General features: G+C 36.1%; 1 protein-coding gene across 4 annotated transcripts in view; it reads left to right on the top strand.

Moving 5' to 3' along the window:
- Positions 1 to 23,125, top strand: part of NEBL (nebulette) — a 252,668-nt gene that overhangs the window by 139,997 nt on the left and 89,546 nt on the right. For 2 of the 4 annotated variants that reach the window (XM_058423375.1, XM_058423376.1), the window contains 4 exons: positions 20,546 to 20,589; positions 21,144 to 21,265; positions 21,984 to 22,056; positions 22,151 to 22,222. The exons of the other annotated variants lie outside the window; for them this stretch is intronic. In XM_058423375.1, coding sequence (XP_058279358.1) covers positions 21,168 to 21,265; positions 21,984 to 22,056; positions 22,151 to 22,222 — 243 coding nt within the window. In that variant the 5' untranslated portion in view covers positions 20,546 to 20,589; positions 21,144 to 21,167. Of the gene's footprint in view, positions 1 to 20,545; positions 20,590 to 21,143; positions 21,266 to 21,983; positions 22,057 to 22,150; positions 22,223 to 23,125 lie in introns of those variants that run through there. 4 annotated transcript variants of the gene reach the window in all.

The following is a 23,125-nucleotide window of genomic DNA, read 5'->3' as shown; positions in this document are numbered from 1 at the left end:
GTGCTCCAGGAAGAGAGAGGAAGTGGTTTAAGAGTCTGCTGAGATGCTTATTGTGCTTATGACTGTTGCAATGACAATAGATGCCAGTGTTGACCCTCTGTTACTAATTTAATTGCTCATAGGGATATAAATTTTCCCTTTGAAAGCAATAAAGACAATGTTTTTATAGAATCAGTGGTGAACATTGAGACATTCATTGTGTTTTGTCCATAATGCAAAACATTCTCTCATAAAGATAATTAAAATTTGGTTAAATTCCACATGGTAGTGACTGTGGTAATTTGTTTCTTGTGAGCTGGGATCAGAAATGGGCACCAGGCTTTTATTTTCTGCACAGTCAGAGGATGACTCCAAAGTCTCTGCTGGTTGCCACTCAGGCTGTTTTGTGCATAGCTGTTGCAAAATGCAAGTCATTATTTTGTGAATCATGTATAACCTGTTAGTTATTTAAATAAGTAGAATACGAGTCTCTTACGAGGTTTAAATCAGGTCTGTTTTTATGCATGGGGCAATCTCTGGGTTGTTGAAAATTATAAAGACAATTTCTAGTGAATGCCACTTAGAGACATATTTTTTCCTTCAGATTGGATAGTTAATTTGTATTTATCCTCTCCTATTGTGTACAATTTTGATCACAGTACTAAGCATTGCTCTTGTGAGGAAATTCATAAGGGTGCATGGTTTTGCCTGTGCTGTGAAGATTTTAGTACTTTGAATAAAGGCAGATCTTGACCTGTGTTGAGCTCATTGCAGGGCTATGGCTGTAGATGCTGCATTAAAAAAACCTGGAAAGTATGAAAACAAAAGACTTATGATTCCTATGAGAAAATTATATTTTGTCACTTTCTAAAGACACAGCTAATTAGTTATGTCTTAAGTTACTCTAAAGACGCTTGGGCTGCAGTCTTGCTCCATACGTGTTGATATGATTACAGTTAAGTGGTAATTAAAGGTAATTTGATCTCTGCTGATGCAAACACTTTTATATAAAACATATATGTGTAGCCTGTGCTCTACTGATGGTGATGGAAATCCCTAGGGATGTGAAAACTTGTTACACAGAATTCCAAGCAGAGTTAGAGCCATAAGTTCAGTTTCCTCTTTATGATTTTTTTTTTTTTTTGTAAAGTAAATACTGGAAAATGAATGGAAATAGATTGAGATTGCTGGAAAATATGAGGACCATGCCACAAGAAGTAAATTCCTCTTGTTCTTCCCCCAAGGAAAATCTCTGTAGTAATTGAAATAGACAGAATGAATATAAATTCCTCAGACCTAGTATTCTGTCTAGCAATGCCATGGTCTGTGTCACTGCCAGGTCAAAATTTATTAAATGATAACAAAATAAAGATAGATTAAGGCTTTTTAATTTCAGATGTAAATACAGAAATATATATTTATGTATTTGTGCTATATACTGTGATGTAGGAATTACTATATGAAATTTATGAGTTTTCATAGGTTAAAAATAAATACTACAGTGGTCTCTTGGCTGAAAATTCATGATTTTTGGACTGCTTTCTTTTTAATTTTAACTGCAACTCTGAATATTCTGTGTTTATAATTTATTTCAGGATAATTAGATTTCTTTTATTATTTTATTTTTCTTTTCTCCTGATCAGCCTGCGGAAGGTGGATCTGGCAGAGCCCTGGCTGTAGTTGTTTGTGTTGTGGATGGGATATAGGAAGTGCTGGGGTAGATCCAGAGGTGCGGGGATGGTGTAGAGACCTTTGGAGAACCAATGTCACAGCTGGCAGGGATTGTATGTCTGAACAACAAAAGAGACTGGGAAACTAAACCTGTCTTTTCTGGGAGTGGTGAAAAAAATCAGTTAACTCCTAAGTTGCTGATACAAACTTTCAGTCATAACTTCAGTTTCACACAGCTTTGTCTGGGGCTCTGAGGCTTCTGGCGCTATGTTTCTTCAGTTTGAAAGACTGATAGTATTTTTCCTTCCAGTTAGGTACATTGATAGAAGACTGAGAAAATGTAGTAATTTAATTTACATTTCCAGCTGAAGTTTCAGTACTTAGTAGAACAGCCCTGACATAAGTATTTCTTCAGTTTTATTAGTGCGTGATTTCAACGTCTATCATGTCTCTTACCTGACCCTACATTTAAAGCAGTTCCTACTACTCTTGTAGAGCTTTTCAAGGCTTTAACAGCACAGTGAAGGAAAATAAATTATTTTGAGGTGCATCTATACCAATTCAAACATAAAGCCCCCCAAATATAATTTTAATTTGCCTATTCAATAGTGTTTGTGTTGACCATGTTTTTCTAGTCCTTTGAACTACGAATGAAATGGAACCTCTTTTGCAGTATTGACCTTTCAATGGAGTTTGGCAGCCTTTAGTCACTTACTCAGTGTCATTTTGGCATCAGTTGGCATTTCCATGGAAAATGTCATTTCCAATGGTTCCGTTCCCTTAGAGAGGTGCCTAGAGGGGAAAGTAAGCTTGCATTATAACTTAAAGAAATTACAGTGATCAATACAGAGTTCTGATATCAGTGTGCAGTAGTGAATATTGTATATGGTCCAGATTTGTTTTTCTTGAGAAAGCTTAAAGCAGGTTCCATTATGGAGGGGAAGAACTCAAGTGCTTTTTGGGCAATGTGTGCTACTTATGTATAGCCAGTTCTGTGGAATGTTAATAAATTGCACCTCCTGCTTGTGGGTGTTCCAGAACTGCTGATATGATTGTTTCTGAAATTTAATAGCACTCTTGAGACCTACAGTTTACAGATCTTAATTTTCTTAATTTTAAATTTTAACTTTTGTGACATTTCTCTGTTTGAGTTGGGAGAATGATTTTTATATATACTTCATTGGGGGAAAAGTGTAGTGTGAAATTATGAAGAAAGGAATTGGAATTGGTTTCATATGCCTCTGCTTGTATGGAAAAATGTTTAAAAAAATGTCAGTGGAGACATGAGATTTATTCTAATGTTAGTATGTCAAGAATATCTTTTTTTTTGCCTTGTGTTTTTTCTCAAGGACACCACTGAAATATTGAAAAGGCAGTCAGCTCATAGTCAGGTTTGTTCCGTTGGAGGGTGGTGTGTGGTTTGTTTTTTTTTTTTTTCTTTTTCTTTCCATAGCCTTTACAAAAATTAGAAATGTAAAAGGATAGTAAGTGGGGAAAAAATTGTTTACAATTCATAGATTCATAGCACAGTAAGGACAAAAAAGAGATCTCAAAATGGTAGGTAATGGAAGACATACAGGTGGACTTGTTCTCTGGGATATTCTGAATACAGCTGTAACTGAATTTAATATAATATTGGTCAGAAAAGATAAAATTGGGGAAGAGGATGTGCAGTCCCATGTTCAAAGACTCAGGTATTTTTGCTTGTCCCATGGACTTTTCTGTGATCTTGGACAACTCATAATTTTCCTAGATAAGGGGAAAACCCTGTATGAAACAGAAGCTGCCATTCACTTCCAAGAGGAGTTGGTATCCTATGACAAGGAAAACTATAAAAATATAAATGAATTATTTACACTTTCATGTTTATTCTTAGCAGAATCCAAATTGTGCCAAACAGTCACAGAGCTAAGAATGGAAAAGTGGTGGAGTTAAGGATTTGATAAATATTGACATCAGCTTGTATTTAGAATAGAAGCTGTTTGGGGGAAGGAAGTTTTGGCAGGTCTTAGAACCCCGGACAGTGGAGACATAATCACAGATCAGGATCACTCATCAATGCTCTAGTAAAATCTGGAAGCACTGTTTACAATTCAACCAGATATATAAATTAAGTATATAAACATAATTAGAGGAACAGGAGTGCCAAAGTAGGAGGATTAACCATATCCACAGATACTGTGGTGGTCTGGTGACATTCTTGATTCATAACTTTTACAATTGATTTTTTTTTTAATGGACAGAAAAAAAAAAGAGAGCAGTTAATGAAAGATTCAGAGATTCAGCGGAGAAAGAGAGCTGGAGCAAGAAATAAAAGAGCTCATGGGTTAGAGTTAGGTCAATCTTATGCTGATCTTTTTCCACCCTAGTGCTGCATTTGTGCATTGTAATAGGATGTACTCAGGAAGCACCAAATGTGTCCAGAAATACAATATTATTTTCTTGATTTAAATTGAGAACAAGCATGTTGTGACGAGAGAAAGTACCCTTTGGGGTTCTTTCTGTTTATAAGTACACTGTGATAAATGAAATGCCCCTCCATCTCAGTGTCAGTCTTATTATATTTCAATGTACCCAGTGATAAAAGGATTTTCTCTTTTACTTTTATTATACTTATTTTACTTTTTATTTTATTATTTACTACTTATTTTATTATACTTATTTTACTTTTATCCTCTCCAAGATTTCATGTGATTTAGTAAAAGATCTTGAATGAAGTTACAGTGCTTGCAAGTTTGGAAACAGCAGTCATCCTAAGTAATGTATTACTGTTGGATATACTGGATTGGATAGTAATGGGCTCGAGTCATCATGTCTGTAACTCAGTGGGTTTGTCTGAATGCATGGAAAGTAATAAAAATTGTTTAGTGTGTTTGTTCAGAACAATGATGGGCAAGTTCACTTCTAAAAATCAACAATTCCATAACCTTGAATATTGTGTGGAGTTTTGGGCATCACAACATGAGAAAGACGTGAAACTATTAGACAGTGTTCAATGGAAGACCATGAGGATGGTGAAGGACCTTGAGGGGAGTGTGAGGAGTGACTGAGGTCACTGCGTCTGCTCAGCCTGGACAATAGGAGACTGAGAGGAGACCTCATGGAAATCTACAACTTCCTCATGAGGGGAATAAGAGGGTCATCTCTTCTCTCTGGTGACCAGTGACAGGACTTGAGGGAATGGCCTGAAATTATGCCAGGGGAGGTTTAGTTTGGATATTAGAAAAAGACTCTTCCCCCAGAGTGGTTGGGCACTGGAACAGCCCCTCCAGTGAAGTGGTCACAGCGCCAGCCTGAGAGAGTTCAAGTGTTTGTACAGTGGGTCTCAGGCACATGATGTGACTGCTGGGGCTGCTCCTGTGCAAGGCCAGGAGTTGGATTTTGGTGATCCTTTTGGGTCCCTTCCAACTCAGAATATTCTGTGAGTCTGTGAATACAGACCAGAGCAGTATGTCTCTTCAGCAGTGGTTGCTGTGCACAATTTCCAAGTCAATAGTAATTGGTAGATTGTAATTTCTCATCTTCACTCTAGTTTTGCTACAGTTACCTGATTCCATCGCTGGTAACTCTCACTTCTTTCTCTGTATAGAGAGTTTCTTCACCAAGTACAGTAACTTTTCAGCAGTACTTGCCAGGGAATTCAAAGACGAACTCGGAGGCACAGGTTTTGCTTTTAGACTTGATGAAGTTGTCTGTTTCATTGTTTACCAAATGCTTCCTATTCTAAATGTTTACTTTTGTCAGACTGCCATGTGGAACTTAAAATCTTCATGCCAGTTGTCATTCTGGAACAGCTCTTTCAAAGCTAAGGAAAACATATATATTACTTTGCTTATGTTTTAATAAGTTACCTGTTTTTAAAATAGTTTAAACTTTTTTTCAGCTGCATTTGCTATTGTTGTTGAAGAAGAAAAGACATGAAGTAGGAGAGGAGGATGATTTTTATGATGAATGAGTGTTTGTCTATTGATCTGTGTCTAATTTGCTTTAGTAACGTAGCATGGCTATAATTTGCTACCTAATAGATACTCAGAATTTTCTTTACATTTTCTGCTGGATGTGGACTTCTGCATATTGGACCAAGCTGAAATATCTGAAACAGGAACAGGGAATTCCTCCCTTCTGTACCATCAATGCCTCAACAGTGTGCTGCCTGCAGGTGATTCCTGTGTAAAGGAGACAGAAAACAAACTGTGGGAAACTGTAGAGGATTAAAGAAAAGCTGAAAAAGAAGAGCACTGAAGTTAGGACTAGCTATTTTTTACATGAAAATGGAGGGAAGGACAACCTGGACAAGGAGATTGGAACTATCAGTTTGTAAAGAACCATTAGTATTTGGGGAAAGATATAACTGTTAACTTTGAAAGGGGGCTATTTCAAACCTGCTAAGACTGGCAGACTGAAATGTGTGGCAAAGTACATGAAAGTCTGTTCTTAGTGGAGGTGGGAGAGATCTGTGTAATGGGTTTGAATGGTGCAACCTGGGTGCAGGTCATGTTAGTATTAGTACAGGAATTCCTACTTCCTTAGCTTTTGGGAAAATAAACTAGAAAATTGCATACAAAATAGTAGAGAAAATGGTACTGTGAATACACTGACATACGTTTGTAAGGATAGGTAGGAAATTGCCAAATTTCTGTTTGTCTTGGCATCCTCAGTAAAGACCGTATGTGTGGTGATATAGTTCTAAATCACATTCAGATCTTTTTATGTATAATATTTTAAAATTTTTAATAACCTAAATACTGTATTTGCTGTATTGTCAATGTCCAGCTCTTGTTTTTTCCACCCCAGGGTAGTGTATCCAGGACTGACCTTCAGTTGTAAATCTGAAACGTGAAGTTCATTCCAGCTTTCAAAAAATCTTGGCTCATCTTGGCCCATAATCGTTCCTCTGACTCCTTACCGGAAGACTGATTTTTCTTAATTCTTATTATTGATTCTGTGTCATTTTATATTAACTGATTTGAAAGTTGACCTAGGCCTTTTCAAATTCTACACAGTGTGTAAATTTTCTGGAGAAGAATATTTTCTTTTTGCACAGCTTTTGTGAAGGGGCTTTTATTCTAAAAGTAGAGCTCTTATCTGGGGAGTGACAAGATATGATGTCCAGATCAAGTGCATCTGTTTTTTTGTGTATTTACAATCATTTGTGGATTTAATTTGAAAATTAATGTTCACTGCTTCATATCTTTCTTAGTAGTGTTGGCTCTGTTTTATGACATAGAAAAGTATGAATTTAGTTGAGCTTTACAGAGTATGTTTTTTGTAAAGTAGCCTGCTATGTTCATGGCCCTATACATTCATTGTAGGAGTAGTTGTCTCACTGTATGCCAGCATCTGTTTTGTAGAGTCAATCTGAAAAAGGCCATTGACCAGAAAACAGTAGAATTAAACTACCCTGGTTTACTTTGCACTGGGGAAAATTTGGTATATAAGGAAATTGTAAAACTTGAAGTCTAAACTCTTACGTGCCTGGAACTGTGCTGCAGCACAGTTTTAAGGAGACTTGCATGTGTGGCACCTGTGGAAGGAGGATAGCAGCAGGAGGGGAACGAGGATGATGCAGGAACCAACTCAAGGGTAGACTGTGGGAGCACTGAAGTATTTTGCAGTTTTCACTGTGGTTGCCTTCACCTTGGAAGTTTTGTGAGAGCTGACCATTCTTCCCCTTCACCTTCTTCATCTCCTTGCCACAGAAGCCCCACACTGGTGCAGGCAGCTGGTGTCCCTGTCGTTATGTGTCAGACCAGCTCTGATTTGCACAGTGACATGGGATACACTGTGTTTTCTGTGTAGGTGGTCTAATCGAAACTATCTCTGAATGGTTGTGTGGGGCTGCAGTAATGTCTGAGAATGGGCTGGTACAGCTTAGCCATCAGCTATGGTCAGAATAAGCAGACCTGGGGAAGGGGAAGTGTGAATATTGGCGTTCATTTGTTCTGGCTGGGAAGAATTCAGTGTGGTTTAGTGTATCTGGAGATTGGAGGCAGGATGGGGGGGCAGAGGCAGAGCAAACATAACAGTCACTCTGACATCTTGAACTGCTTTTATACCACGTCCTGTGCAAAGCACACACTGTGGCAGCAGTCCTCAGTAAATGAAATCTGGCTGTAGGATTTAAGTAAAAAACATTTTTAACTGCACCATACAAATACAAGAACATGTTATTGAAAGTATCCAACAGTGTCTTTTTTTCACAAATGTGTTCAGCTTTAGATTTTGGAAGAAGAATGAATGTTCTGTGCCGCCAGCTTTTTCTTCTGTTTGTTTCTTCCATAAATTTGAAATGATAGTGGAGATTTTTTGCAGCCAGGCACCACTGGTGAATAGATGTTGGAAAAAAGAATGAGAAGCCACAGTGGTATGGAAGAAATCATGTGGTTACAGCTATCTGTAGGAAAAATAAACATCCTTTTTCCCACTTCCCCACAAAAATGTTTTTGTATCTGGAAAAAAATATGGAGCTAAGGCAGATAGAGTAATGAAAGGAATTAATGTCTATAGGCAAAATACGTTGCCTTATGTGAACAAATAATTTAACAAGCTATTTCACTTGAGAGGAAAAGTCTGTCATTGCAGTTGAATTTGGGAATTAAAAAAAAAAAAAAAAAAATCCGTGGAAGGGAATATAACAATATGGTCAAAAACTGAATGAATTTAAGTTAAATTTCTTGCAATATTGTGTCTGAAATTATTGACAAAAATGGGTATGGCTGGGCTGAGGACTGCCCCTGATTATGAAATATTTTGTTTTCTAGATTTTGGTGCATTCTTTCTTTTAATACATTATTTTGTTTGCCGCTCACAATCATTATTGCCTTAAAATGTATTTAGTTTGTATTTTTCCAATTGAGTTTAGGAGTAGAGATGCAAAGAGACTTTTTCAAAATCACAAGATGAGGCATGGAAGGAATGATATTTAAGCTTACCATATGAAAGACTTATCCAGAAGATAAAGATGTGCTTTAATAATGTGCATAGTTGTAGCTGTTGCCAGTGTCAGATTCAACAGTAACAAGAGTTTTTCAACAACTCTCCAAGTGGAGCATTTTTTCCAATAGCATATCATTCTGAACGAATTTTTAATGAAACACTAAGCAGAAGTCATTAATATACACCCAGAACAAAAGAACTTTACTAATGTCAATTCTGCCTCCATTTTTTTCTTGATTCTAAACACAGTCCATCATTCTGAACACATATTGCACTGGACTGCCCAGCAAAATGCAGAACAAATTCTCTGTGGCTGATATGTTTTGAGCAAAATATTATTTAAAAAAAACAAAAACCCAAAATATTTTGTTTTCTATTTATTAAATAAAAGATCAGGACATCTAAGTGTCCTGAAATGAGGTGATGGGAAACTAAGAAACCATGTGGAAAAACACAGGGTTGTCCAATTAAAACCAGGATATACATTGTCTTTGATTTTTCCAATGAGTGACATAGAAGAGATTTCTGCATCTTTATGAATCTTAAATATTGGCAGACAATATTTGGTGTTATTTGACTCAAACATGATATATTTTCTTTCACAATGAGCAAAGGTGTGAAAACCTTTTGTCATCTTCTGTTTAGATTTTAATCAAGACACATAATGCATATTTCAGTATATACTAGGTTGTAGAGAAAAATTGTTCCATTCCAAATTATTTGTTCCCATTGATGGAGAATATATGAATAGATTTTTTTTCCATACCACTGAGTAAATTAGTTTTCTTGGCAGAGTACAATCTGCAATTCAGAGTGGAATAAACTGAACTGTACTGTGGATAACACATCTTGTAAAAGAAGGAAACATGGATTTCAGTTCTAGACCAAAATTTGCTCAATGATCTGATATTATGTTTATACCAAATTGATTTTAAAGTTCTGCTAACTTTAACCTGTTTTCCAAGCTCTTTCCAGCTCTGAACAAACCTATTTTTAACTCTGGAATACCTATTGTGATTACATTGGTGATCAATACATACAAGCTATTGTATGTCTGAGTGAGTTGTGTCAGGGCTTGCAGGAAATAATAAAGAGATTTTTTTTTTCCCCCATAAATAAGATTATTTTGTAATGAATTATTGAAAACAATAAACTTCAATTCAGCATAGTCTGTAAAAGAAGTCAGGTAGTGTTAAATTGATAAAAAATATGTGCTAAACTGTAATTTTAGCAATATTTTTGCATTGTCCAACTAAATATTCATGCTTTTGACTAAAATACAGATCTTGAAAAAGAGAGCAAATAAGTTATTGTTTCTTCAAACAGAATAATAATGCAGATGCCAATTATGCTGTTTTACATTACTTGGGAATAGTTATTTAGTGAGTGCTGAGACCCTGCAGTATTTTCTACTATTTATGGATTCTGCCATTTTCCCACATGAGAATTGTGTATGGCAGAGAATTTCTTGTGTATTTGCTGTTAAATGCAATTCTGGTTTGGTAGAACTGGACCCTTAGGGATTAGTTGTGTTGTCCTTATTGATGGAAAGATAATGACTATCTACACTGGAAGAAAATTGTTGTTGCTGGTTTTTTATAGAACATAGTGTTTATTTTTAAACACTCTTTTCTTTTGTGACTAGAATACAAGGAATGACTACTGAATAAAAGTATATCATTAATATGATTCTCCAGCACAATGAATTATAATTTAATGGACAGAAAATCCATGAGGAATGTCCGTACTCCTACATTGTTTGAAAATCATTTTACACCGGATGTAATAAGGGAAGTTCAGTGCTCTTCAAATAGAAAGCAAACTAGCAAAGACTGGTAGACTTTTATGTAACAAAAATGATTATGTTGGACAATACACAAGTTTACCTAGATTTCTACAAACGAACAAAATCTATCTGCCTGCCTAACTTGTATCTGTACATCTATTAAGTTAAGCTTGAATAAAGATAATGATTTTGCAGTTAAGATGCAGATAGAAGCAGGCCTTCAAGGAAAAATCCAATTGAAGTATATGAAGTTAAATCTTAATATTTTGTTTGTCTCAAGATGAGACAGAGAATGTATCATTCATGGTCATCATGCATGAGTAGAGACTTAAAATACTTAGGTGTTTTCTCTGGTTTACTTATATATGTTTTCATGTTTAAACATTTTTTAAAAATTTCTAAGATTAAGGAGTTCTGTCCTTGAAGTGACTCTAAGCTTCTTAAAAGCTGAGTCCCAGCAATTGGAGTGTCACTTCTCTAGACTTGGTCTGGAAAAATAATAATTATTTATTCTCTGTTTTAAGATCTTTAACAATTTCATGCCTGAAAATTTACTGTCCTTTTTGAACGTGACTAAAAATAATATAAAACTTTAATTTCAAAAATAGAAACCTGTATTTTGAAAAAGTTTGTTAGAGTTCATGAACATTTAACATACACTTTTCAAATTTTAATCTCATCATTAGACTTTAAATGCTGCTAGTCTGATATATCATATCTCCTTCTGCCTTGATGTCATGATGATATTACCAGATAATGTTGAGAAAAGCTGCTGGGTCTGGCCCACAAGTCCATCATTGTAAAAGTTCTCACATTGAACAGATGGGTGTTTTGCTGAAGCTGTACCCTGGTGTAGACAAGAACAGAGGGTTCATGGGCCAGAGAAGGGTCTCTTGCACTTTTCACACACTAAGGGCTGGCTGTCTCAGTTCTGTCTGTTGCTCCAAAGGCTGTCTGTATGTTTAATAATGGTGAAACAATGAGATTAAACTCATTATTAACTTACAACCAATGTGAGATTGGCATGACTTGTGCCCTGATACCCATTTTTTACCTCAGCTCAGATTTCTAGCTGTAGAAATTTCTGACATCTTAAAAAATCCCTGTGGGTAGCATTAGTCAAGTACTCTGCACTACTGGATGTTAATATCCTAGGGTTTAAATATAAGCTTGCAGAAGCTGAGTCTGACATATTTTGAATGTCTACACAGAGCATATTATAGCTGCATCTTCCTCTTGCAGGGAGATGTTTTAAAATGGTTGAAAATAAGTGAAATGTGTAGTTACTTCTGGGGTTGTAGAATAGCATCCATGTATGTAAGATTAGGCACTTCCCGCCCCCGGGGTTTGCAGTTTTGTATTACAGATTATCATTATTGCATACACTTTTCTGATGAGATTGAGAAATTTCTTTAGTTGTAGTGTAAAGCTGCCAAAATATATTTACCATAGACCTTAAGGCAAATATAATTCTTCCAGAGGCAGCCTCAGGCTTTGGAGATTTTTGTGCTGAAAGCAGGCTTAGACTTCCCATGAGATCCTCAAAGAGATAAAAAGACTAAAAGCTCTTCAAAGCTAGGCCTTAGGCCCTGACATAATTTAATTCTCTGGTGATGGTTTTTGCATGTAAAAATGAATAAATATTTACAAAAATGCAATATAAATAGAAACTTACCCAACTAGACTTGAAAATAACTTTTTAATATCACCTATTCTTTTGAATTCAACATAAAAACATCTTCATATGATTTTAATTTAGACATCAGATGACCAGGAAAGGACCAGTGGTGTTTTCTCTCTTTTTCTATATGCAAAATTTCAGCGAGGTTATCTTGCTTTTTTCATGCTGAATAGCTACTACTGATAACTGAACAGACATTTAAATGAATTTGCATAACAAATAACTACACTGTTATTCTAACTCTGTTCTGCACATTAACCCAATTGCTTACTAATTGTCATTTACTTTAAGGTCCTAAATGAAAGAACTGCTCTATGTTCTGATCTCCTCCCACTTTTTCCTTTCTTATTTTTTAGGCTACATTAGCACTGAAATTTATTTAACAGATAGCAAGATGTTCTAGAAAAATCCCCCAGTCTTCGACACTGTGAGTAAAGTGTTTTGAGTTAAGAGTTAATTTATGCTGGAAATGACTTTACAGAAATACCCCTGAAAAAGAGCCAGGAAAAATCCTGTTGAGAAGCTCTATGGTATCAGCGTTAAAATTGTAGGGCTGGGAGTCAAGAAATCTTGATTGGTTGCAGGCTTCCTTCTTACTGTGGAAATGCTGCTTTGCTTCATGGCTCCGTGTTCTCCACCTTGTAAAACAGAATGATGGAATCATCATATATATTCAGGTATATAGCAAGGAGCAGCCAACTCCAGTAGCTGTTTATCCTCTTCACAAAATCCCAGATGTTCAAAGGGGACTTAAGACAGTTTCTTCCCTAAATACCACAACCTCTTCAATTAGGAAAAAAGGGTAGTGGTCACTGGCAACTTCCTTTTGAGAGGAATGGCCTGATATGCCGTTCAGACCTGACCCACAGACAGGTGTATTTTGCCCCCCTGGTGCCCAGGAAAGGGACATCACAAAGAAACTTCCCAGCCAGGTATGGCCTTTGACTACTGGTTTTTCAGGCAGCAATGACATACCAAGAAGAAGTCTACAGAAAATCAAGAGGGACTTGAGGAGCACAAGTTATGTTCTCTACTGTGCTGCCAGTTGCAGGGAACGACAGAGCAAGAAACAAGAAAATCATGCAGATGAACATCAGGCTTCAAGTCTGCTGCACCTCTCGAACCTCTCTTCATGCCGTGATTGTCAATTGGCCATGAATCAACAGCATGACCAGGAGCAGGTTTTTTGGTCAAGTTACTTATCCATGGATGTTCTTACTTAAGCCTGATTCCAGCCTAGTCCTCAAGTGCCTAAGGACAGGGAGAGAACTTGGCTTGCTCTCTGTCTGTATATTCAGTCAAAAGCTTTATCCCTCTATTTATAAAATTCTTTAAATCTTATCCACAGGAAGCTATATGAGTTAAAAGTATTTATTGCTCTTTAATGTTATTAACAGCAACAAGTGATCAAATCCAAAGATGGTATTTCTGGATAATCTTTAGTGTACAGAATATTGCTATATAATTTCTTTTGCTTTTCTCCTCTCAGGAGGTCATTACTGTGGGGTTTCACATAGTGCAAGCATTAGACTTCTTTGATTTGAAGAACTGCAGTTCAATGTGCTTTTTAAAGTAGTAACTTAGACATACTGTGTTATATGAAGAGCATCTTAGGGTTATATTTTCATTATTTATTTATTGGAACTTTTTTCCTGTTGTAAAATATGAGAGCTGACATTTTAATAAGTATTATGAATGTTCTTAATAGACTGAGAAGTATGTTCACCTAGAAGTGTCTATGTTAACTCCCAAGTTTAAATTCCACTGTTGTCATTGGAATTGCTTGGTTCAAGTGACCAGGTCACAGTAGTGACTAAAAAGTAGCTGAAGCAAGAAATTCCAGTTTTATGTCCATTACTGGTTTGGAGAAAACGATTCAGACTAGAAGGAGGATAATGCTCTAATGTCAAAGCAAATTAAGTAACCGATAAAACAAAACTGCTTTATGTAATTTTTCTTGGGCTTATTTTATTTTATTTTTCTTGTGAATGATGGAGCAAAATTAAGCCAATTTAAAAATCAGACATTCTTCTGCTAAAATCTTCACTGCTTATTTGGAAAGTGCTAGATCAGCTTTTATTTGATTCTTGTAAAAGAGATTTCCTTGGGGGTAAAAAAAAAAAAAATTAATCTGGAATTTTGCAGCTAAACTATGGACCATGATTAAAGTAAAAGCTAAGTTTGATGTAACTTGTTTTAAAAGACTAAATAATCAGATAATAAATAATTTTAATCTGATTCAGATATTTAATGAAATCCTTTAAAATGATGATCTGCATTTCTTTGAATATAAAAATACATTACTAAATGCAAGTTGACATTTCTAAATTAAGTACTTGCCATTTCATCAGTGATATGAGCAGAAAAGTATTTTTCAGGGAATGACGGAAGATGTTTTTATCATCTTGTCACTGTTGTCATGGAAACTTGTGTATGTCATTGTTAAACAGACTGTACATAAGGATCTAATAGTCCTGTGACTTACTATTGCCAGCTATTGTATTTTTAGTGTATTTTCTTCAACACTGTAGTCAATGCTTAGGAACTTGTAAGCTGCTCTCCTCAACTGCAGCCGTGGACACAGTCACAGGATTAGGCTGTCCAGAGACCCCATAGTACAGGGTTCTCTGTTAAAAGGTTCTTTTCAATACGGGGTTATTAACGACTTTATTTCCTAATTCATTGTAGCCTATTATAAGCACTTAAAAATTAATATTCGCTCTATTCAAGTATCCTATTTTGACAGCAGCTCCTTTGGGAAGAATGAGCTATCATCAGTCTTTATAAACTCTCTGTCTTGAAAACTATGGATATTTTCTGAATGGGGATTTTATATATTATGTACTTTGTTTTAGAATACAGTGTTAAATTCATAGTACAGCTCTTATTGTATCTTTGCCTTAACCTATCATACATGGAACAGCAGGCTGAAAGAGAAACTTGACCGTGACAATCTACATTTAAGTGCTCCTGGACAAAATGTATGTGTAACTTATTTTCTTGTCAAAATCTTATGATGGGCACAATTCACAAAGTAGAAAAAAAAGGAAAATACTTTTTTTTTTTCCTCTAAATGAGATTTAAGAATTGGTAAATTAAAGCACAATAAAAGTGTTGTATGTTTTGCATAAGTAAGGGTTTATTTTTGTCTTTTGGTGTCTGGAGCTATTTCAAAATATAGCCTTTGCGTAAGTTATTTATGATTTGAAATTAATTTTCTTTCCAGAAAACAGAAGTTACTTAAATACATTTTTCATCATTGAACAAGTGACTTCCATTACCTCAAAAGTGTTCATTAAATTTCTTTTCTCATCCTGGCCTGTTTGGCTTTCTGAAGGCTCTTCTGAAATATTAAGGCTATTATTTTAAATAACTGTCACTGAATAACATAGGTTTTGTGCTAGAGTTTGCTGTCTGTAGCAATTTGATGCAAATTTAACTTATCTGATAATCATAGTAAGATGAAGTATTCCAGAATAGTAAAATTTTTAAGTTTTTTTAAAAGATGTATGTTACTTAGGATGTTGGCATTGTTCTGTTCAGAGAGTTACAGTATCAGGACTACTAAAATACAAGTACAGAAGTATGAAGAAGAAAAAGCTCAAATACAAGTAAAAGAAACCACGATGGCTTTAGTTTCTAGAAAAACACATTCATCAAATGAGGGTTATATGTTAAAAATTAAATTTATAGGAAATGTGCAATTTTCTCTTCCTGCTCCAGGAGGTTTTGTCAGTTCAGGCAGTTGAATTCAGTCTAATGCCACAAGAAAAATTCCTGGCAAGAAAACATGCCAAATCTATGTGGCTACGAACTAAGAATCTGTATATAAGACAAATGCATATTTTCTATTATTTCAGATTACAGTAAACTGTATATGAGTGTATAGTCATAGGAGGAGATATACTTATCTTTTTAGGATTTATCAAGGCAAAATGGAACTTGTTTATTACTGTCTTCATGCCTTTCACCTACAATCATTAATGATTTTAGCTGGGATTTATAGAAAAATAAAATTTCCAAATTTTATATATTTCTGTCCCTTTCTTTCAAAGGATTTAGTTTTGGATAAAATGAAAATTTTGTGAACAGAGAACTTTGATCTTTTATCCAAACGTTTCTGCATTAAGAGAAAAGCTGTAACCCCCTCTTCTGCTGAATGTGATTTTGCTTATATGGATACCTCACACAGTAACCCATTCAGCTGATAATTTTGTTTGCTAGCCATAAGGCTGTTCTTCTGTAGAACAGCCTTTGGAGATCTGAGCCACAAGTTGCCAGAGCAGAGGGAAAGCTTGGATGCGTATTGCACCCCGCTGGCTATGGGGCACCAGCTGTGGGGCTCTCGGCCGTTCAGCACACGGGAGCATTGTGGCTCCGCATTTTTTAGGTAGTGGGAAAAAATATCCTGACTATTCATTGCTGTAATGTAAGAGTTGGGAGTGCTGAAGAGCTCCTCTGCTGTGCCCCACAGCTGTTAGCTCTGTGGGACTGCCACACCTAGGTGAACACTTGAGTAAGGGGACAGGGGCTTTATGACAAGAAAGGGAAATGCCACTGCAGTCAGGTGGAGTGGATTAAACAGTTGCAGTGCAGGCAAATGTGGCATCTCAGCTCTCGATCCATCAACTTGCAAAAGGAGCTGTAGGAGGAATAGATTTTCAGGCTTCTGGTTAAACTGAAAATATTGGTGGGGTGGAAATACCAGATTCCTTTTTTGTTGAGGATTTAGCTTCTTGACAGATGAAAAATTAGGAAAATCTATATAGAACTGTGTATCTCACCTAGAAAATACTGTTTTGAGACTTAAAACATGTTGTGTAAACATAGCAGGCAAATTACAAATTGACGGTTACAAATATCGGTAGAAAAATGAAGTGGAGGTTTTGGGGTTATTTTAATGGCTTACTTTGTTTTATTTTAATATATTGTTCCTCGTCACAGGTAAGGCTACATCTGTATGGTCCAATCTTGTGCCCTGACAAATACTCTCCCTTCTGAATGAGTTAATTTCTCAGGATAACGAGTTGTGTGAGAAAGAGTTTAATAACTCAGGGTACATGGCTTCTGGTATCTAGATTAGATTGGGTATTACTATGTGAAAGTAATTGTGTACCTTACAGACATCTGACATGCTCTGACATCAAAAACCAGTTAAGCTAGACAATGTCTGAGAGTGTGAATTTACAAAAAATGTCTATGGTTCTATCTATTAGACATTGAAAATTCATCAAGTTTTCTGGGATTCAGAAGTCAGAATTCTAACGTCTCATTTGTATTTGTCCTTAAAAATATTGTTGCCACTCTCTGCTTTACCAAAACATTAAATAAAAGAACTTTTGTTGAATGAAAACCCTAGCTTAGAGCCATGAGGTATTTGCAGGTTTTGAGGTGATGATGATGAGTGTAGTGTTAATGATCTGAGAGATACAAACTCATGGTAAGTTTTTTCTCCAAATAGAGTCATCTCTTGAATTTCCCTAGTTAATGTGAATTGGTATTTCATGTTCAGGGAGGTTAAAACTGGCGGGCTGGCATTCCTTGCATTTTTCTGTTTGTGATTGTGGCGCCGATAGCCTAACTATGAACTTCCTTATGCAGGGCTGCTAGGAACTGCCAGTCTGAGTATTTCTAGAAATGAGAAGTGATTGAGTCTCAGAGCTTAAAAATGCCTTGTGTGCTTTTTGAAAAGACACCACCGTCTGTGTTTTGTTGAATTAATTGTAGTTATTTCAGTGATGTCTGTGTGTGTTCAGTAAGAACAGAAAATAACATTTTAATTTCAGGGATGTCTGTGGGTTGATTTTTAACTAGCTGGAAACAGGATAGCTAAAGCACTACCTTTACCTCTGTTTTTGTTAGGATTTCTGTCCAGAGCTGAAAGGAGTATAATCATAAAGTATATACATCTTAGTGTAGTGCTGTTGTAGATTTCCAGCTGAAATACTTTGGTCCTTAATTTACAGCCTATGTTCAAGTACCCCCTGAGGAACTCTGCATTAAATAAGTTTGGGATTGTGAGGTTTCTGGTATCTTTACCAGGACAACCACAAGTTCTGCTGTTGTGTGAAGTGGTAGGCTAGTCCCTTCAGCCCAGCAGTGCATGTAGATATTGCATATATCAGAAAGCTTTTAGGGATTATGCCAAAGAAGTCCAGAGGTATTTTTTGTTCGGGGACAAAACTGAGAATCACTGCTAAGTTTTTATGTGTATCAGGACCAAAAGGAGATGAAGCCTTTTAATTTTCTTGGCTAACAATTCCCAAAAGTATTTCTTGAAAGACTGATAAAGGGACTAGGAGATGGTGAGGCTCTGGCCATACGTGGACCCAGCTGCATGTGATCAAAGTGGGAAATCTGCCCAGCTGTGCACCTGAACCATTCACACTTTGGGCCAGCTTGCACTCAGGGCAACTTGGGCTAATTTACGTCCCATGTTTCTTCCTCTTCTGCCTCCTCAGCACATATGTGTTTACCTCAAGTACTTGAGTAATGTTCTGTGAAAAAAAATAGTGCACTGACACACGATGATGGCTCTAAGTGTTGGGAGACTGAAATGTCTCCTTTCATAGCATGAGCAAAAGTTGTGTATTGCAGGTACAGTGCTTCTGTAAACAGTATAGGTTAAATTTGTGCCCGAACTAAGATGTGAAATGTTCTTGCAGGCATGTGGAAGTAGAAATGTGAAGCTATGCAGCATTTTCTTACAAAGTTTCCATTAGTTCTTGTTGGGTACTTCTCTGAAGAACCCATTTGTAAAATGTATGCATTTTAAGGTATCTATAAAGCAGTAAGCAATTCTAATTTTGCCATGTCCTGTGTGCATATAAATATTGTGGATACACAATTTAGCACTCCATTACAGTGTTTTCTGAATATTCTGTACAACTGGATTTTGCTTAATCTGTGCTGTTTTATGTCAGAACAAAAGATTATGGATTATTCCATTATATGTGGAAGAAAATTATTCAGAAGTGTCAGTTTGAAGGTTTTGGTAAAATTGCAGATTTTTTAGGTGAAAAATAAGCTTCACTACAACATAATTCATAATTATTTTGGGGATGAGAAAGCTCAACATTTTAACTAGGTCTTTATTCAGATTATGTTTGGTATTTTTATAGTAATTTTCAAAATATTGGAAATGTACATACACATTTGCCATGCCAAACATTCCTGCTGACTCTAGATTATTTACTGCCTCCTATAGAAGTAGCTAAATCTTCTTTCCTGCAAGTGTTCAGGGCCACTTGAACACAGCCAGGTTGGATGGGGCCCTGAGCAGTCTGATCTAGTGGGTAGCACCTTTGCCCATGGCAGGGGGGTTGGAACTGGATTATCTTTAAAGTCCCTTCCCACTCAAGCTTTTCTATGATTCTTCTTGACTTGCAGACTGCTAATAGAATCATAGTGCACTTCTAAACCGTGCAATTCTTACATGGTCCTGACAAATTCTTCCCTGAATTATATCAGGATATATTAAATTTGCAGGCTTGCTTTATTGCACAGGAATGTTTTCTGATACTATTCAGTGTTTTGAGGAGGGTGAAAAAAAGTGAGACAGGTTTCTGTATCATATAGTATCTTGCTGCATCTGTTACGTGAAAAGTAGAATTCTGAATGTGTATGGTTAGTTGATTCTGTGATTTTTTTTTTCCCTTACCCCTTTTGTGCATAGTATTACATTTTTCTTTAATATGATGAGTTACAGCAGCTGTCTTGTAATCCTTGTATTATGGAAGTTACATGGGGCACAGGGTATTTGAATGCTTACTTATGCCTGACCCAGATCATGCAAAAATGAGAAAAAAAAAAAAAAAGGTATCAAAACTGTTACAGATAGTAGAATAAAACAGAATGGAATGGAGCAGAATAGTTCAGTTGGAAGGACTTCCAGTGGCTCTATCATCCAGCTGCCTGATCACTTCACGGCTGACCAAGAGTGATCTTGCAGATTTTGGTTATACAAAAGCCACTGCAGGAAAACCAGAATTAATATATAAGATTTGGTCTGTCCAGCTGCTGAAAATCCACAAGATGTAATTTTAAAAGCATGTTAAAAACCAAACACCTCCCTTTTGCCCCAAAACGCGAACAGCTTTGGTGTTGTAATTTTGACCATATTTGCTTTCCAGTGCAAAAAAAGCAAAAGATTTCCTTATGTTCAGGAAGCTTTGCAGATACTAATGACTTTTCTATATGCTCTTAATATTTTTCAGTGTCTCCACTTCAAAAAATTAGTAATTGTAGTAAGAAAAAGGAAATTAACTGCACTGAAAGAACATAATATTGGCAATATTATCATAAAAATCCCAAAGTGAAGCCTTAGTGGTGCATTTCTGTCTGACACTTTTGGAGGTACTCTGTCTCCTTACCATGTGGTCCTTAAGATCATGCATGAATCTGTTGTTTAAGAATATACTCACTGTAGCCATAATTTTCAAAAAAGAATTGTTACTGTGAATACTCAAGACTAAACCATTTGTTTCCACCAGGATGAAGCATCCTCAACTCCAAAAGCAGTCGGCATATATCACAGGTAATTCTCACCTATGCAAACTGGACTTTTAGGTTTAAATTGGAACTTCAGCAGTACTGATGGTTCAAACCTGAACTTAGGCAGCTTATATTTGAGAGTGGAATGGAAAGTCTTGAAGCTTTCTGTAGTATTAATGTATAAAGAGTTCTCTCTCTTGGTGTAGGCTGAGAGCAGTTCCTGCCTTTGTTCTTAATACTTAATTTTTCAAATTTTTAGTTCTTAACTAAATCAAATGCTGTATTTTTTCTCATCCTTGAAATGCTTCTTTTTCTAAGGAAATCTGTTTTTTTTTAAATAAACTCTAAGGACATTGTGTTTGGGCACATGTACTTAAAATTCTTTAAGGAGTTGTTTTTAAGAGCACACATTCCTTGTATCTTTGCCTGATTGCAAAGCTGTGTAGTGGTGAATGGCTTTGCTAGATGAAGTTCAAAACCATGACCTCTACAAAATGAGAAATATACAAGCTACAGTTTAGAAAGAAAAATGATGTTAAAATGCTGGTTTCTCCATTTGTAATGCCTTCTTGTAATACCTTCTTGTTTGCTTTACAGAAGTAAACACTGACACTGCACCCCATGAGCATAAGGATATCTTTCAGTTTCATTGCAGCTGGAGTCAGTGACTTCATACTGAAAAGGCTGGATTTTAGACTACAGACCATGCCAGTTTGTAAGTAAGTGCCAGTAAGTGAAGGAACATATGTGTTTGTGTGAATACTTAGCCATGTATACGTGTAATACAGACTTGTCTGTATCCATGTACACACGTTTTAACCTGCAACTGACATGATTATGGAAAGCATTTAAGGAATTCTATAAGCTTTGTGGAGAAGAAGTAATTCTGAAAAAATATACTAGCAGTCACATCTACTTGAAAATGAGAATAGTGTGCTTTTTTAAAGTAAGAAGCATTATTATTGGGACAGTAAAATAAAGTTTTGTGATAGCTTATTTTGGAGTCACTGATGCCTTGAATCTTACAATTGGGTAGTTTTCTTGTAAAGTTAGAGTCAATGTTCCCCTTTTAATCCTGTTCATTTTACTAAATTACTTATGTCACAAATTAACTGCATCACAGTATTTTAATTGTGTTCATCGTAATTTTAAAAACAGTTGCTGGGGATAGGTCATTTAATTATATTTTATCAGTAAGAAAGCATTAGCTCTGCTGTGAGTGATAGCCAGCAAGGCCATCTGCAATGCCTTTCAGTTCACTCACTCTGAATTGTTCAGATAAAGACTGTCAAGTACTGCCTAAATAAGGAAGGAGCCGTGGTAGGGTTAAGTGCAGTGGAGGACACAAATGGAGCATTGATTCCAGGCATGCTGGAGGGTCTGAGCTGTTTCCTGCAGCACTGAACCTTTTAAGAGTTTTCATTGTTTTCTGCAAAGTATTAAAATGCGAGTGTCTGCCATTCAGGAGCTCAGGGAGGATGAAAATGAGGATTGGGAAGAAGAAGAAAAGGTGAGTTAAACCCCAGTAGTTTTGCAAAGTACTTATTTTCTTATATTTTTACTCTTTAGGGCAATAAACCTGTAATGATTACCATTTCTTTCAGATCTTCCTCAAGCCTGTTATTGAGGACAGAAATATGGAACTGGCCCGAAAATGCAGTGAATTAATAAGTGATGTAAGTAATGGTGACAATTTGCATCCTCATACTTGCATTTCTTTTTTCAAATGCAGTTATATTTATGCTAATTATTTCCTCAAATATGTACAGTGTAACATGTGCCCATCCAAGGCTCAAATAATAAAAGCTTACAAATAATAGAAAAGCACAGATTACTCTGGTACTGTAAATTGTCAGCCACAGAAGAGTGAGCTTTTCAGGGTGCTTGGATGGTAGGAAGCATAGGCCCTAGAAAGGAGCGTTTCAAAACGTGGGTCTCAGGCAGAGGGTGTCTGCCATGAGAACACCTTGGCTGCTTTCATCAGGAAAATGTGGTATTATTTCTGGTTGTAGCCTAATACTATACAGTTTAATTGGTTTGAAAAAAAACTGGGTTCCAATATACATAGCTGTAAGGAGGGAAGTTAAAAGATCATTCTTTAATGTTATCTTTGGTTCTGTGCTGGTAGATGTCTAAAACTGCTCAGCATGTTGTTATTGACCATCCTTATAGGACAAATCCACTCAAATGCTAGAATATATTTTAAAGATATTTAGCTAGCTAAATCTTGATTCAGTTACTGTAGATTTTTAAAACTGGATCAGTTATATAAACATTATATAGGCATCATAGATCAGGTCCAAGACATTTTAAACTGGAGTAGATCTGATTGCTTCAATGTAACAGGATCAGATTTACCTTGATGTAAATTTATTTTTGTTTCTTTCTGGGACAGTGTGTCTGAAAAGTAACTTAGTCCCTTCATGGGTGTAAAGAGCGATATGTCTCCTGTGGGAAAGCTGGCTGGCAGGAGAGGAGACCTTTCTGAGGAGAGAGTGACTTGCTTCAACAAATGTTCTAAAGAAACCAGAAAATTGTGTCTGGCTCATGTTGTGTTGTAAGCTGATATTTAGGTGCAG

The sequence above is a fragment of the Hirundo rustica genome, chromosome 1 (genome assembly GCF_015227805.2).
Source record: "Hirundo rustica isolate bHirRus1 chromosome 1, bHirRus1.pri.v3, whole genome shotgun sequence".
NCBI lineage: Eukaryota > Metazoa > Chordata > Aves > Passeriformes > Hirundinidae > Hirundo > Hirundo rustica.
Note: the sequence above shows the minus strand (reverse complement) of the source record. Positions and strands in the feature narration are given on the sequence as shown.